This window comes from Acomys russatus, chromosome 4 (genome assembly GCF_903995435.1).
Source record: "Acomys russatus chromosome 4, mAcoRus1.1, whole genome shotgun sequence".
NCBI classification, from domain to species: Eukaryota; Metazoa; Chordata; class Mammalia; order Rodentia; family Muridae; genus Acomys; species Acomys russatus.
The window spans coordinates 63,959,134-63,976,896 of record NC_067140.1 but is presented as its reverse complement, the minus strand read 5'-3'; the positions used below and the strand labels follow the sequence as shown (position 1 = coordinate 63,976,896).

Genomic DNA, 17,763 nt, shown 5'->3' with positions numbered 1-17,763 from the left:
AAAACAAAAAACAAAAAACAAAAACAAAAACAAAAAAAAACCAATCAACACTGCTGCAAAGGCAGAGCTAGTTAGAGAAATGGAAACCTGGAAGCAAGGGTTAGAAATGACTTAGTTTCCAAGTTCCACTTCGGCTTACACCCTCCATACATCAACTTCATTGAGAAGGTTCTTTAAGCAGCAAAATAGTACTCTTCCAAAAAGTAACCCATCACTCCAAAACAAAAACAAAACAAAACCAAGAACTGACCAAAACAACCCACCTAAGACCTAAGCATTTCCCAGCCTAGAGTGGTTATGTAATTAAAGCAGCCATTGCATGTCAAGGAAGTATCCATTTGTACATCTGTAGGCAAAAGGAGTCTGAGGATTGTAAGGTTCCCACAGAGATATTCCAGAGCAGCCGTAGTAGTGAGATGTGGAAGTCCAGGCGGGTAGGGAAAGACGCTTACTATGTTGTTCTAGCTCTCAATAGATTATTAAGGGCCAGAATTCTTTCTCACCTTCAACTACAAAATCTTAAGCAGGGAAGAGAGAAATAGAAACAATCCAGTCACAGAATGGTTCCCACAGCCTGGACCAGACAACGTATCCTCCAACACTGTATGCATCCTACAGCTGCCTAGAGTAAGATTCAGGTCTCATCAGAAAGCCAAGCCTGGCTGTGTTTTGAAAACAGCAAAACATAGAAAGTCATGAAGTCAAAGTAATGCATGGTGACATGCATTTCTTAAAATAAAAAGAAATTACCAAAAACACATCAGGATAGGAAGGCCAGTGCCATTACATGAAAATTTCTAATTTTTAAGAAATTTCTGATTTACAATGAAAAATGTATTTTATCTGAGGTCATGATGAAGAGAACTTGAAAGCCGCTGGTCTAGAAACTTCTAAGCTTCACTGTTTGGTGGCTGGTAGGAGTAGAACTAGGTACAACCTTGGTGCACGGTGTCAATGTTATTTAAATATGTGATCCCAAGAAAACAGAATTTAAAAAAACAGTATCAAAGATAGGTCAATATACCGTTACATAATAAACCGTTACATAACAGAAGGCTGGTTAGTTAAATTATGTTATACATACACCCTAAGTGGCACCAGACATTAAAACTGCTGTGAGATCTAAAGCACCATCCTTGCTGTCTCGTGGGCAAGAGGGGAGCACATAAAACTTAAACACACACAATGCGCAGTATGTGGCTCAGAAACTAGTCACTGCTTAGAAGCCCAGGGTGCCATAAATCTACTTCCTTCTTTGTGCTTTCTGTTTTCAAACACTTGTACACTGCGTATGCATTGCTTTTGTAATCGGAAAAAAAATAGCATAATACATGTGCTTTCAAAATGGCCTCACTGAGGAAATAAGCTGCCCTCCCTAAGTGACACTAGGTAATAGTGACAAACATGAGAGCCAGCAGTTAAGAGGAGTGCCTCACAGGTTAGGAGGACTGCTTGTGGTGCAAGAAGAGGCAAAGATTAGTGCCAGATAGGTTCACAGCACAGCACATTGCATGATTTCTTCTCCCCGTCTCCGATTTCCTGCCTTCATACTAGACATGGCCTCTCATTTGTCATGTACCCAAAATGAGCTGCCACGGGCACTCTTGCTTTGAGTATAACTAACCTAACGCCAAGTCTGGGGTTTTCTCTATAAGGTTAATGATGGCTCGGTCAGTACACTGTTTGCTGTCCAGGCATGAGAACCTGAGTTCTAATCTTCATCACCCAGGCAGAAAGCTGTGTGTGGTGACATGCACCTGCAATCCCAGCCCTGGAGAAGTAAGATGGGTGGGTTTCTGGAGCTCACTGGCCAGCTCATCTACTAAATCAGTGACCTCCATGTCCAGAGAGAGATCCAGTCTCCTGAAATAAGGTAGGACAGGCGTTGGTGGCAAGACATAGAGGAATCAAGCCAGAACTGAACTAGAAGCCCCCTTTCCGCTGGCTAGCATACCTACTGGCAGCTGGAAGGTGCTGGAAGGTGCCAGAGGAGAAAAGTCATTAACAGCCCTATACAGCTGGGAACCTTTCAAGCCATAATACCAGCCTGCAATGCAAAATGCAGTCACTGGAGCAATAGTGTCATGACTGGTAAATGGCAGATACCTGAATGGATTTAAGGTCATAGAAGAGAGTTCATGTTTGGTACTTTAAACCTGTTCAAAAACTCATGGATAGAGAGGCCATAGGGCCTTGGGGGGGGGGGGACAGGGAAGGACTCACTACTGTCGTTTTCATAATTTGACATCACATAATACTATCTTCTAAATATTTACATTTATTCTTTTGTTTTGTTTTGTTTTGTTTTGTTTTTTTTTGTTTTGTTTTGTTTTGTTTTTGTTTTTCGAGACAGGGTTTCTCTGTGTAGCCTTGGCCATCCTGGACTCACTTTGTAGACCAGGCTGGCTTTGAACTCACAGCGATCCGCCTGCCTCTGCCTCCCGAGTGCTGGGATTAAAGGCGTGCGCTACCACGCCCGGCTACATTTATTCTTATGGATATACACTACCCTAAGCCTGGTTTAGAGAAGCTTCTCTGCAGTGAAACAGACTCATGGCTGCTCTAGCCATGATTAATGAGTACTCAGCCCTAAACAAGACATTTATATCATTTACTCTGGCTCAGGGCATATCCAAGGAGAGGCAGTAGACAGAATGTAAGAGTCAGACAATAGAAAGAAGGGGGCTAAAAACCCACTGTTTTCTGAACGTAACACGGAATTCATGAACCGACAGCAGCTGAGATCACCTGCCCTGGGCCTGAACAAGGCTGGACTTTTCAGCAGTCTTCCATAGATGGGGAAGGGCCCAGAGGGCCTACCCCTCTAGGGAGCCTGTTGATGAATGTCGGAGAAGGAGAAAATGTTGCCTTCAGCTGTATAACCCACTAGGCTTCAAAGGATAGTTCTGCAGCCACAGCAATACAGGCAGCCTTAGCTAAACTCAGTGGGTCACAAAACAAAAGATGTAAATGCAGAAAAGAGATTTGTAGGAAAGTGGAAGAGTGAACAGTAGTAGGAGGGAGATAAACGATGGCAGGGGTAAGAATAGGATGCATCATAGCCATATGCAAAATTGTCAAAAAGTAAATTTCATTAATTAACCAGAGGTGAGGGTAGGTGTGGAAGAAGATGACCAACATCAGCCACTAGCGTCTACATGCACACACATGAACAAGCACACATAATTCAATTTTTTTTAAAGTATCTGAAGTAAAATTACAACACACAAGAAGGTGAAGGGGACAAGTTTTATGAATTAATCTCAAGTCCTAAGAATGAGAACAAATGGATCCACGGGACATCCATTCATTCCGTTCATCATCATCCTCTGTCCATCACCCCATTTGTCCATCAGCCTAGCAGTTGGTCACTGCTTAGTCCTTAGCCATTTTCTGCATGCTGTACGCTCTAGTCAGCCTTAGGACAGAGGGATCTGAGGAAGAGCTTGGCCCCAGCTCCCATTGCTACACAATCCAATATCAATGCTCCCTTCGCAAATGAGCAGTCGGTGAGAACAGCTGAGACTGCCGAGGCTTTGCCACATCTGGGGCCATGTGCTGAGGCTCCATCTGTGGACACAGCCTGCTGGGCACATCGGTGCCCTGGAGGGCCACACACACTGTGCACAGGACTCATTCCTCGATTCTTTCCCCCTCTGATTGATACCTATTCCGGTGTCCTTGGTTATGTCACACTCCACCTTCATCCTGTGTGCCGCTGATACAATAAGAAATGCACACTTGGTTTGTTTTCTCCTCTGTCCTGGCACAGAGCTCCTGGTGTAATAAGTGTATATTGGTTCTCTAGCCCCAGCTCAACACACAGGTCTCGTAAAACAGTTGTAATTTCCTGAATAGTAGGATGCTTGGCACACCCTTTGTCCTAATGTTTGATCTTTGACCCTGGTTCCTAAATTCCATGGGATTTCCTGGCTGCTGAAGGCATCCTTTGTCTTCATGAGATAACTCCCAAATGGGCTCCTAGACAACTTCAGAGTGGGGGTCAGGAACCAGAAAGACCAAGCCGTGCTTAGAAGCTAAAAACTTTGTGTTACTGTCACAGCCAATGCTCACTGCTGAGTTACAGATGCATAATGCTACAACCAAGACACACACACAACATACATGCACATACACGTGTGTACACACATATTTGCATGCATGCACACACATACACACATATACACATGCATGCACACATATAGACATGCATGCACACATACACACTTGCACACATACACACACACTCATGCACTGTTTTGGGTTCACTTTCACACTGATTTTGTCAAAACACAAGGAGGAGTCTTAAGTTCTGCTCATCTCTCAGAATTGTTGGAGAACCTGGTGCAGATCCCATCCTGTTATATAAATGTTTCTCTAAGCAGAAGCACTCCTTCCTGGAGAGAGGAGGCTCATGAGACGCAGAAGCTCTGACCCTGCAAGTCCCAGGCAGCTAACTAAAGTTACACAATTCACAAGGTCCTGCCCCAAAGTTATAAAAGTAAAAAGCAGTTGCTGGGGAAAGAAGCATTTTGCTGAGGGGTCACAACTTCCATAAATTGTCACTCACACCTGGGGAATGGAGGGGGTGGGGGAAGGAGGAAGAGGGATGTGGAGGAATACACCAAGACATAAGCAAGGGTTGCAATTAGGAAGAATTTTATAAAGAACAGACATCACTGTGAGGCTAGGGAGATGTGTAGGCGTGAAGACCTGAGTTCAAATCCCTCAACTCACATAAACACCAGGCATGTTAGCATGCATCTGTAATCCAGTAGTGAACTTTTCAGTCATGTGCATGCCTTAGTGTCACCCATGCTCCTGTAAGGAACCGCCGTAAACCCACTCACTGGTTCATAGAGCTGGACTCGGCAGAATCATCTTTTTGGTCTGCCATCCATACCCTATCTGGGATGGACAGATCCCAGAAAAATCAACAAATACAGCTATTCTCTGGGACCCCTCAACTCCCAGGAACTCACATCACACTGTCTCATCCCTAATTTCCCTCACTGCACAGCGCAGGCTGTGGAGACACTGCAGCAGCCTATAAATGCCCTGCCTCTGCCATCTTCCCAGAGCTGGAAACTCTTAGAATAATTTCCTGCGTTCTCCCCCATGACACCAGTCCCAGAGCAGAGCTTTGATTCATCTGAGTCTTAGGCCATTTCCTATCCTGTCAACCACAACCTTCAGGTTCAATAATATTCACCAGGAAACTTCATGGTCAGCCACTGCATGCCAGCCATTTCACCAACATGGTCCGTGTACACCAGTCCTTGCAACACCAGATAAAGGGACAAGCACAAGTCACAGGCTAATATTAAGTATCCAGAGTGTGGGGATAGTGACAGTGTCTTTAAGATTCAAAGACTTGCTTTGCCCAACACATCCTGCCCCCGCCCCCCCCACACACATATTGTACTGTGCAAAAACCCTGCAGATCCTGTGACCAGAGATCAGGCCAGCTCAGCTTAGTGGCTCACCATGTCCCCAGTGCATTCGCGACAGTCCTTTAGGCAGCTCACAGTCTCCCAAGTACCATAGGCCTTCAGCCCGGCCATCAGTGACTGTAGCGAGTGTCTATTGAAAAGTGCCTTCCCCTGGAAGATGTCTTCATCCAGGACGTAGCCTGCACAACTGTGAGACGAAGTAGAGAGATGTGTGGTGACTGCAGTAGTGTGTCCAACCCACGTGGAAGAAGCATGCATGAGCCCCAGTTACTGCCCAAGATACCCTTCAAAACTGTCACCCTCTACCACTAAGCCTGCCACCACCAGTCTCCACGACATCATTTGCCAGCTGCAAAGGCTTTCCTTCACTTTCTGCCCAAGTTTGCCTCTCTACAGGCAAGTCCTACACCCCAGTGCTAACACTGGTCTCTGTCATTGCACCATGCTGATCTCTCTTCCTCTCTGCCTATGCATAGGGTTGCAGCGACTACACTACTAGTCTAGGCTATGGCGAGGGTCAGCGGATTGAAAAGACGACACAACAGTGGGTCATTCGTGCTAAGAGAATACCGTTTATTGGGAGTAACAGAGCTGCTTATATAGCTGAGGAACCAGCAATGGAACAGCACTGTGGAAAGTCCCCAGGAGGGAGCAAACCAAGGGTCAAATCATGAGTCTCAAAACAAGAAAATGAAGGCAACCAGTGGAGCACAACATTTCAACTGGAGACAAAAACAAGTAATGTTTCAACTGCAGACAAAAACAAGCGCAGTTTCCCGCATAGAGTCATGTACCATCACATTATTTTCTTCAACCTTACTATACAAAAAGTTTTGCGTGCCTTGTGATTTTGCCATTTTTTAAAGTTCCCCTCTACTGGAAATTGTGGAATGGACTGTATAGTAAGTAGGACAATGGTCCCCAAAGAAAGGCACATTCCTACCTCTGCTATGTCATCTCCTATGGCAAAGGGAACTTGAGAGATGTGATTGAATTAGAGACCTGAGGTATATAGCTGGGCTAATGTGAACAGAAGTGTCTGTGTGTGAGAGGGAAGAATCAAAATGACACGGCGCTAGGAAGCAAGTGGCCATTGCTGGCCTTGAAGATGAACAGAAGGGGCAAGGCCAACAATGAGGCAGCCCTGAGCAGCTGTAAAAAGGGTCAAGGATTCAGGTTCTCCCCAGAGCCTTCCAAAGGAAGGCTGACTTGCTGATTCCCTGGTTTCAAGCATGCCCAACTCCCAGGACTGTAAGGTCAAACCTTTGCATTGTTTTGTGCCAACAAGACTGTGGAAGTTATGTCTTCTACAGTCTGACTTGAGTGTGGTCAACTAGGATCTGAAAATATTCAATCGAATATTCCAAAAAAAAAAAAACCACAAACAAACAACAGTTCATAAGTATACTGATCTGGACAGCATTGTAAAACCTCCCAGAATCTCACTGTACCCTATCTGCAACACAAATGACCCCCCACATATCCACACCGCACCCACTGTAGCCACTCACAATGTAGGAGTCTTAGTTACCCATCTGACTGCTGTCCTGTCAAGTGCGTGTGCCCAGATAACCTTTGCATGCCATGCCTGTATCACTCATCTCACTGGCTCACTTGACAGGCACTGCCTCGACTCACATCATGAGAATGGCAGGTGCCATACAATCAGATATTTTGAAAGACTGATCACATCCATAGAACATCTTTACAATACAGAGTTACAAATCACACCTTTTGTTATTAGTTATTGTGGTTAACTCCTTACCTAACTTTATAAGTTATATAAATGTATTCTAGGTATGTATGGAAAAATAGGGTTTTGTGTAGGGTTTGATATCACTCATGACTCTCGGCATCCACTGGGCACTGGAATGGATTCCCAGAGACAGGCACCACTGTAGTTAGAGCAGGAGCCGGAAGCTAATGCAGATTATGAACAATCCTTTCTTTAGAATGTTCTCCGCCAGTTTCTTTTATTTTCCAGCCATCTGTGGCTATGACTACTCTACAGTGCCATGTTTGCAGGCCTTCCGCTCTGTGTCCTCTCACGCCTTCTATTCTTATTTTCTTGCTGTATTTCAAAATGACAGTTAGGGAGGGCCAGGTCTTTGTCAGTCTCTCCTTTGAATACCTTCACTGTGGTCTCATCTTCAGTTTCTCTTAAAACAAGTGATTGTGTATCTTATTCTCAATGTAAGGGCCTTGCTGAATTCTCTATATTCATCCACACTCTAGGACACCGAAGAAGCGCTAGGGCATGGCGTTAAAGTCAGGGTGGCCAACATGGAGGCTGTGGAAGAGTCGTCTCAGGATCTAAATAAAGCTCATTGGAAGTTTCCAGACTAGTACCTCGAAGTATGGTCACACTGCATCCTGGCATCCCTATCCACTTTGGGATGTTAACTGGTGTTGTCATTATTCATTAACCTTTAAAAGTGGAAACACTTATATGCTCAGAAGGGAACCCAGACACCCACTACTAACATTGAAGCTGCGCTCTAGTTTGCTTTCTGGTGCTGGGATAAATACCAACACCAAAAGTAACTTCGGGATGAAAGGGTTTTCTTGGCTCCATCACTGAGTGGATCAGAGCAGGAACTCGAAGCAGAAACCTGGAGCAGAAAAGCCACGGCGAAGCTGCGCACTGGCTCGTTCCTGCTCATGCTCAGCCGGCTTCATTATATGATGTAGGACCACCTGCGTGGGGTGACACCCCCCACAGTGGGCTGGGCCCCTCCACACTCACAGTCACCACAGTGTCCCACGGGACAGTCTGATCTGGGCAACTAACCACACGCACTACATTATTTTTAGTGATTATTCTTGGGCTTAAAATATGGATTTTGACTATCCCACTTCCCTCAGATAGTGGTATGTCGCTGTGTAGCCAATGCAGGAGTGCTCCCCCATGTCACACACTTCCACTTCATTTCCCCATCCACTGTTTATATATGAAGACAGAGATAGAGATAACTCCCACAGCCTCCCTACACGGTATAAGTTTCATCACTGTTTTCATCTTAAAGCTTTTTCCTATCAACATTACTGAGGACTAACTTAGTGTTCATCCAAAGCATTCATACCTTTTAAACAGAGTTGATGGCTGCAGTCTCACAAGACCATCAAGCCATAACACACTTTCAACAGAACCCCAAAATTACCTTCACACATTTCTGCAGTCTATCCTCCCCCCAGCCCCATCCCAGGGTCACAGAGGACATGCTCTTTGCCACTCATCATAGACTTACTTACAGTAGGACTGTACGGCATGGGTTGTGCCTTCCTTATTTCAATTAGTGTATTGTTGTGAGATTCATCCTTGTTACAGAGCTTATTAATCACTGTCATTTTCTCCTAACAACTAGCATTTCATTTTACATGATACATACACTAACCTTCAGTTGTGTATTTGTTTGTTGATGAACACTTCCTTTATTTCCTTCTTGGAACTATTCCAGATAAAAATTGCTTTGAAAATTTATTTGTACATCTTAAAGGAGGCACATGACTTCTTTTCTCTCAGGTAAAGATGTGATAAAATGGCTGGCTAGTGTTGGGAACAGAGGCGAGCAGATCCCCAGGGCATACTGGCCAGACAGCCTAGTTTGAATCCCCAGTACTCATGTTAAAAAGTAAAACATAGCATGGGCATGTGTGCCTGCAACCCCAGTGTTGGGGGACAGAGGCAAGCAGATCCCTAGAACTTACTGGCCAGCCTGCCAAGCCCAAACAGAGAGCTTCCTGCTCAGTGGGAGACTTTGTTTCAAGTAATTAAAATGGAGAGGCAGAAGAAGTCACCCAATGTGCTCCTCTGGCCTCTGCATTTGAACAGACAGACAGAGAGACAGACAAACACACATACACACACAGACACAGACAGACAGACAGACAGACAGACAGACAAACAGACAGAGAGACAGACAAACACACATACACACACAGACACACACACACACACACACACACACACACACACACACACACACTGAACAAACCTCTGCTCTGTTGAGTTATCTTGAGATGTCAAATAAGACAGGACATGAGAAACTTGAAGACAGGGCTTGGTACACTGTAAGCGCTTGAATATGCATCAGCAGTTATCTGAAATGTACCCTCACAGGTGCTGAGTAGGAAGACTTCTCTAGAGAATTAATAAATCCAGCTGAAAGACACGTACACGAGTGCTCCTATACCTCTACCTCCACCCCTGGTCTGGAACCCAGCCCGGACTGCTTGAGATGCCCATTTGGCCAGGAGTAAATAAGAGGCAGACCTAAACAATCCCCTGAGATGGTGCACTACAAATAACTTTTTTTTTTTTTTTTTTTTTTACAAAGTTGTTAGTTACTTTCTAAGCTAAGAGATTTCTTTCCATATAAAATCTCACTAGATGGTTCCAAAGGGAGGTGCCAGTCACCAGCATCCCTGGCCAGGAACTTCCGAACTTCACAACATGAAATCTCTGCTTCACAGACTATCGGGATGGTTTAGATGCAAAACTCCAACCAACAGCTTGGCCAAATGTGATGTCATTGAACAAGGTAACATCATCCCTTTAGTTGAATTAACCTACGCAGAGCCAGGCACTATGAGATATGAAGATGCCAAATTAAAGACCCATAATTTCTATGCTCACGGAACTCAAGCCCTGGACCAAGAATAGTGGTGCAATGATAAAGTGGACTAGACCACTCCTTCTTCCAGGAAGTGGCTTGGAAAAGCTTTGTCTAAGATGATGACCATTCTAATGAAGGAGGTGCAGGCGTGCAAGTGTGCACAGAGATGCAGTACGTGCAGGAAGTCTGTATATAGGAGGGGCCTGGTGGGAGGAATATGAGCTCAGTGACTGAGCTCAGAGTCCATTGGTAGATGCAACAGAGGAGAGACATGGACAGATGGACAGGGCCTGTGCCAGTGAGAAGGCTCTCCAAGGCCCCACAAGTGAGCTTTGGCTTCAGCTGGGCAGAAGATGCCTGAGGGTCCCAGTGAGAACTCAGACTTCATTTTAGACGGGAGGCTGCTGGAAGTGGATGGTAAGAGAGCGGCTAAGGAGGGTCAGATAAGACGACAGGGGAAGAAATCAAACTGTCAGGAGGTGGGAATTAGCAGGCTAGCCGAAGAGAAGGTTTGAGGATTCTGTACCATGTTTTCTCTATCTATTCTCCAGCTAATATACAGTAATATTGACTCCATAATTATGAATGATGATGAAACCAAACATGGATTCTCAGATGAAGATGAGAAAACTTTTAAGGACCTTTGAGGGCAACGGCCACAACAATCAACATGTACTGAGCATCCCATGCTTTATTCCAAGCACATCCAAATCCCGTTTGATCTTTACCAAAAAACCTCCGAGGTTGGGTTTTATTATTACTATTTTACATATGGAGAAAACTGAGACAGAATTCCAAAGTCACACAAGTAGCAAATGGTGGGATCAAGTTACATAACCCAAGAAAACCCCATCCCACCTCACGTCTGCTGCCTGCCTTTCCACTGTGTAGTCTGATTGCTTGTGTCTTTGTCACAGAGCACTGGAGGAAAGGTAAGGCCAGCTGACCCTGGCTGCAGAGTTGTGTTTCCTGCTTTCTAAAGATCTGGCCCACCCCCAACCCCTGTTCAACAACACAGCCCCACACATGACACACAGGAATGGCTCTGTGATTTCAAGTTAATTTGTGTCAATTACTTGTCATTTCTCACCTTGAACCCCAAAGCTAGAACTATGGCCTGCCCCCCCCCCCACTCACCCTCTACTCGAGCCAAGCAAACCAAGCTACAGGAATAGAAGTCAGAAAATGGGCTGTTGGCACTATGGCGGTGAAGTGGACCATAGAGGATGACAAAAATGGCTTCCACTTAGAGTGTTTGCTACGCAGCGGTTTGTATTTGCCCAAACTCACTAAACTATGCACTACAACTTGTGCATTTTACTCTACCTAAATTCAGAAGTAGCACTGAAGAAGCAGTTTAGTGGTATAGGCCTGGCCCAGCGTGTGCAGCAACCCGTGGTTTAATCTTACCGTGTGCTGGTTAGTTGTTGCTAACTTGACCCAAAATAGAGTCAGCTGGGAAGAGGGATTTCCTTCATCAAATTAGCCTGGAGATAAGTCTGTGGGCCTTATTCTAAATGGATGGTTGATGTGGGAGGGAGGGCCCAACCCACTGTGGTGGGTGCCACTCCTAGGCAAGTGGTCCTGGTAGTATAAGACAGCAAGCTGAGCAAGCCAGGGGGAGCAATCCAGTAAGCAGTTTTCCCCCATGGTTTCTGACTTCCCTCAGTGAATTTAGTATATAGAAGTGTGGGCTGAATGAACCTTTTCCTCCCAGGTTTGCTTTAGTGTTAGTGTTTTCTCACAGAAACATGAGTAGCACACTAGGACGCCCCAGGACTATGGAAAAAGGTCAGAAATGTTTAGGTAACAGATGTTGGATGTGAGTGATTTACATTTTTCTCAGGTACCTTGGACTAACTAAATCCATGGTTTTTTTTTTTTTCTTCCTGCCACAGAATTCATACACCCTGGAATCCTAGATTTCCATTCTGTGCCTCATGTTATGAGAAAACCTCAGCCAGGCTCACAGACTCTGCCACCCACAGGTCACAGCACAGCACACACGGCAGGGTCCTTCTGAATGCCGTCTTCTTGTAAATCCCAGCACAGCTCACTCATCAGTGTATCAGCTTATCTAGAAGCTGACTGCAGCAACCCCACCGAGAAGCAGAATTTGCACATTAGAGAGAGGAAAAAAAAAAGAGCCCAAGAGAAAAGTCTCAAGTGTGGTGCTCTCGTCCCAGCCCACATCTTCCTGGCCCTGTGTTCTTAGGATGCAGGGGTGTCAATGGCACAAAACACATAACCCAAACCCTGTCCCGGCGCTGGGACACAGAAGCATCTGAAGGCATCTATTATAAGCCTGTGGTGAGGGCTGGAGAGACAGCTCAGCCCTTCAGTGCACTTGTTGCTCTTTCGGAGGATCCAGGTTTGTTTCCAGTACCCATATAAGGATTTGGAACATCTGTAACCCCAGTTTGGGTGTATTGAATGCCCTCGTCTGTCTCCCTCAGGTACCAGGCACACATGTGGTGCACATACATAGATGCAGGCAAAACACTCATACACGTAAAATCAATAAATCAAAAGTGAAATGTTTAAAAAGCCTGTGGTGAAGGTGAGCATGCATATGTATTTACAACACCATTACCACGATTTTATTCAGCACCTCTTCCCCAACACACACTCAGGACACACATGCCTCGATCTAATTTTCAAAGCTTTACTGTCCATTTAGAAACTTTACAAGAAGTTGGAAGTATTTTAACTGTTCAGATCTTTTACTTTTTCTGTTTCATTTTAATTATTGTTTGTTTGTTTGTTCATTTGTTTTGTGTTCGGGTGTTTTGCCTACATTCATGTCTGTGTGCCATGTGAGTGCCTTGTGGCCACAAAGGCCAGAAGAGGGAATTAGATGCCCTGAAACTGGAGTTATATGTGGTTATGAGCCGCCATGTGAGTGCTGGGAATCAAATCCAGATCCACCGGAAGATCAGCCACACTCTTAGCTGTTGAGGGGCCGCTTCAGCTCCGATCTGTCAGCTTTAATATTTGTAGACAAGCATTGACTGAAGTCTTCTTGACTTCTTGGTAGATTCCACTGTTTGGACACTCAGTCAAGTTCTGGGTTTCACCTTGAACCTGGACTTCAGATTTCCTACCCACCACCTCCCCAGGCCCTCTCCTGCTCACAGTTAGAAAACGAGCCTTGTGTCCTTCCCCACCTAAGGTTTCCTGGGAGAGAAGCAAGTGTCCCCAGGGCCTTCCTCACCTGCTCGTGAAGGTCAGGGCAAGTGTAGTAGCCAGGTGAGGCATTGGGCTGACTGTCTGCATCTGATAATGATCTTCACTTCTTCTTTGTCCTTGGGCCCAAACTGCCTTTGGCTAGAGAGAGTCAACAAACAGAACTTTTACCAAAACGCCATAGGCAACTTCATTTTTCATGGCTGCAGGCGGCAGCTAGCTGTTGGTGTTTCAAACCTAAGTCTCCTAAAAACAGTGTTGAGACAGTCAGTTAAGACAAGCCAGCCTCTGAGAAAAACCCAACAGAAAGCATTTTAGCTTCCCACCGCGGGATACGAGGAAGGCACCGTATCTATCTACTGCACAGAGTAATTTGTACTCCCTACCTTCTACATGACATCTTATAGCTGCAAGTGCCCCGTGATCATTAATTATGCAGCTTTACTGGGTTTGTGACATAATTAATAGGACAGGAGCTGTAGCCTAGAACATATTTCAAAAGGACACTCTCAACTAGGAGGGTGCCGGCAGCCCCCATGCTCCCGTCGGATTCACAGGAGGATTGTTACTCTCAGCCCTCCTAAGCCCCCCCCCCCAGTGCCCTCACCTGTGTGTGGAGTGGTTCCCCACATCCTGAAGACCCTCCCCCTCCCCCACTTCCTCCCTCCTCCTCCCCACCTCCCTACCCACCCCCACCCCCGTGTCTTCCAACAACGAACACAGGGCACTTGGAGGCAGGTACATCTCATGTCTTTCCACAGAGCAATCCAGAAGGTGAGTGGCACTGTCCCTGTAGTAGTGCCTATGGGCAAACCCTGCAGAATTTGCCACAGATTGTAGCCCAAAGCCACAAATTGCCAGCCAACCCAGAACTGACACAAAACTCACTCCCCACTGTCCTGTGCAGGACAATGCTCTATGACTTTGGGATTGGTGACATTCTGTCTTTAAACAGCCATGAACTTAGTTTTGATTTAAATGAGAAACATTTTACATAAACGTTGTCGTGTAGTGTGTACACGTGCACATGAGCACACACATACACACACAGTGTTCACTATCAAACACACAAAGCAACCCTGTGCTGCAGACACTGTTGACCTAAGTGTATACCAATATACTCAATAGCAAATTTCTCAGAGTTTTGTGCTTGAAACAGACCTTCTTCAGCATCATTTTGTAGTTCAGTATATTTTCATTTGTAGTTAAAAGAAAGGTACCCTGATCGTTTTAGTGCACATGGCATCTAGAAGTCACAACCTGGCCATGCATAGGGGGAGGAGATGAGGCAAACAAAGCCAGGCACACGCAGGGGCAGATGCTACAGGCAGAGTGAGCTGACTTCCCCAGGCACCGTTTGACCACTGCAGATGGTTGTCCCAGGAACAAGATCATGGCCTACCCTTGGTCTGTGCCCTTTCTCCCATACCGTCTCCACCCAACCACAGCAGGGCGTGGTTTCAAATGAGAGGTTGAGCAGTGTGCAGGGCAACCTCTCAGCTTCTGTGATCATGATGAGACCAAAAACGGAAAGGAAAAAAAAAAATCACATTTTCAATAATGGTGTCATCGTAATGTTAGGTTATTGCTTCGGACTGAAGTGTGTCCCCACAAAATTCATACGTTGAAGCCCTAATTCCCAAGTGGCTATTTGGAGATAGGGCTTTTAGGAAGTAATTAAGGTTAAATGAAGTCATAAGGGTGGAGCGCTAATCCGATTTACCCAGCAAGCCCTCCTTCAATTGCTTGTGTTGAAGGAAGGTCAGGTGAGGACACTCAATTAGGCAGATTGGGAAGACAAACCACACAGACACCAAATCTTCTGGTTGTTGGGCCTTGGCATTCCAGGGTCCTCTGTTTAGGTCACCCAGCCTGCTGTGCTTTGTCACAGCAGCATAAATGCTCATGCAGTTACTTAAGTTGTTCTATTTGTCCCCACTCTCTTGAGTCTTAAGTTAAAAATTTACAATTATACTGTAGCTCTCTTTATAATTCTTAAAGCCAAAATTTTATCAACACTAGACATGGCTGTATACAGTCCATTCCTCTGAGAGACAGCGGTGTCTGACTTGTGCCATCAGCATACTAGGTTCTGAGCATCTACCATGTTCAAGGTCAAGTGCCACGTATGGAGCTCACAGCCCAGATCACAGAGGAAAGCCAGGTAGGAAGCCCAGCCTTCCCTCCCTGTCAATCACCAGTATTTCAACATGGATTTCTGAAATATCATTTTACTCACACAGACATGGCAAAAGAAATGATCAATAACAACACCTTTTAGATCTTGATTTGATGAAGAAAGTCATAATGAACTCACAATTTTAAATAGCATTTTATCAAGTTTTCTGTTTCTTCACGCGAGTCTTTGTTTTGGCACAGGATACAGCAGATGCACAGTATTGAATGGATGGGTTGTTCAAATGAAGAAACGCAGGCCACCATGGAAGAGTGGTCCGATCGGGGCCTCAGGGAAGGTTTGTGGTTCTTAGGTCAGTGTGGTGGTTAATATGGATTGTCAGCTTGACAGGATGCAGACTCTCCTAAGAGTCAAGCCTCTGGGCATGCCTTGGAGGGAGGATCTAGATTATCTTGACCTCTAGACAAGCCTGTGAGAGAGTCTCTGGATTAGGTTTACTGAGGTGGGGAGGCCCACCCTAAATGTAGGCAACACCATTCCATGGGCTGGAGTCCTAGACTCCATAAAGAAGAGAAAGCTAGCAGAAGTATTTATGGCTTTCTGCTTCTAGTACTACAGAAACAATGTAACCAGCTTCCTCAAGCTCCTGCTGCCATGCCAACCCCGCCCCTCCTACCCATGGATTATATTCCCTTGAACTATGAGCTAAAATAAACCCTTCCTTCCTGAAGTTGCTTTTTTCCCCCTTAGGGTTTTTTTGGTTTGGTTTGGTTTTGGTTTTTTTATCATAGCAACAGAAAATAAAACTAATATAATCGGTTTCCCATTGTAGGCAAGATTTTTTATGATCCCATTTCCTCTCTGACCCTCACAGTTCAGTTATGGTAATAGGTACAGGCCACAGAGACCACCAAGAGTGTGTGGCACTGAGGGTAATTTGAACTGTGGGGACCTGGTTCAAGAGGTTTCAGAGGAGAAGAATTTTAGTATGTTGTCTAGAGACTGTTGTTGTAATATTTCGGTGAAGAATGTGACTGCTTTTTGCTCTTGTCCTAAGAGTCTGCCTGAGGCTAAGGTGAACAGATTTAGAATAGTTGCACTGGCAAAGGAAATCTCAAAACTACCTAGTATAGACTCTGTCCTGTGGCTACTAGTGTTTACTCTTACGAAGAGCAGTTTGGTGAAAAGGAGCAAGCTAAGCAAGGAAAAATACAAAAATGTATGGTTCAAGGACAAAAGTGCCACCAAGGAGCTAAGTCCTGTGTTCAAGGAGATAAACAGTTGAAAGATATTAAATGGAATAAAAGGGAGTGGTGACCTCAGGACAAGATTCCTCCCCAGCAGGATGACGTAGTAGACGCCTGTAATCCCAGCACTCTGGGAGACAGAGGCAGGTGGAGCTCTGTGTGTTTCAGGCCAGCCTCATCTGTAAAGCAGCCAAGGCTACACAGAGAACCCCTATCTCAAAAAGCAAAAAACCAACAAAAGATTCCTCCCAACTAAGCTTCCATCTTGTGAAAAAGAATTAAAGAGCAGTTTAGGTCCAGGTGTGGTGTGGTACATGTCTTTAAACCCAGCATTCAGGAGACAGAGACATGCAGATCTCTGAGTTCAACGTCAGTCTGGTCTACAGGCCAGTTTTGGGACAGCTAAGCTTAAGCAGTGAAGGAAACCATCATAAACAGAAAACTGGTGAAGATATAATTGAAAAGGGGGGCCACGTTCCAGCCCCAGCAAGCAGCAGGACCTCTAAAACAGTAGGCCAGCCCCAAGTAAATGTTTTCCCTTTTAAAAGTTGCCACGATCATGGTGTCTTTTCACATCAATAAAATCCAAATTAAGACAAATAGGTATGGCTTCTGTAGATTCATAAGTCCGGAGGCTTAGCCCATAGGGAGTGGCACTATTAGGAGGCGTGGCCTTGTTGGAGGAGGTGTGTGAGTGTGAGTGTGGGCTTTGAGGTTTCCTATGCTCAAGCTACACCCAGTGTGACACACAGTCTCCTTCTGCTGCCTGTGGATCAAGATGTAGAACTCTCAGTTCCTCCTCCAGCACCATGTCTGCCTGCACACTGCCATGCTTCCCACCATGATGATAATGGACTAAACCTCTGAACTGTGAGCCAGGCCCAGTGAAATGTTTCCTTTTATAAGAGCTGCCATGGCTGTGATGTCCCTTTACAGCAATGGAAACCCTAACTAAGATACATCCCATCCCTAGATGAGACTTCTGGTTTTTCTCCTTCTCTCTGATGTGTCCCTTCAAAAGCCCAAACAGAACCAAACCAATGAAAGCAGTTGCTTCTCCTTAGAATGCCCTGCGCACTCCTCCTGTGGTGTCCCCAGTGCCAGCGTCTCTCCTTTTCACCCTG

At 45.4% G+C, this 17,763-nt stretch overlaps 1 protein-coding gene across 1 annotated transcript in view; it reads right to left on the bottom strand.

Annotated features, from left to right (window-relative positions):
- The window catches only part of Acoxl (acyl-CoA oxidase like), a 257,256-nt gene that overhangs the window by 130,640 nt on the left and 108,853 nt on the right, over window positions 1–17,763 (bottom strand). The window contains 3 exon segments of the mRNA XM_051144918.1: window positions 5,487–5,640; window positions 13,284–13,350; window positions 13,353–13,396. Of these exon segments, the coding sequence (XP_051000875.1) occupies window positions 5,487–5,640; window positions 13,284–13,350; window positions 13,353–13,396 (265 nt within the window).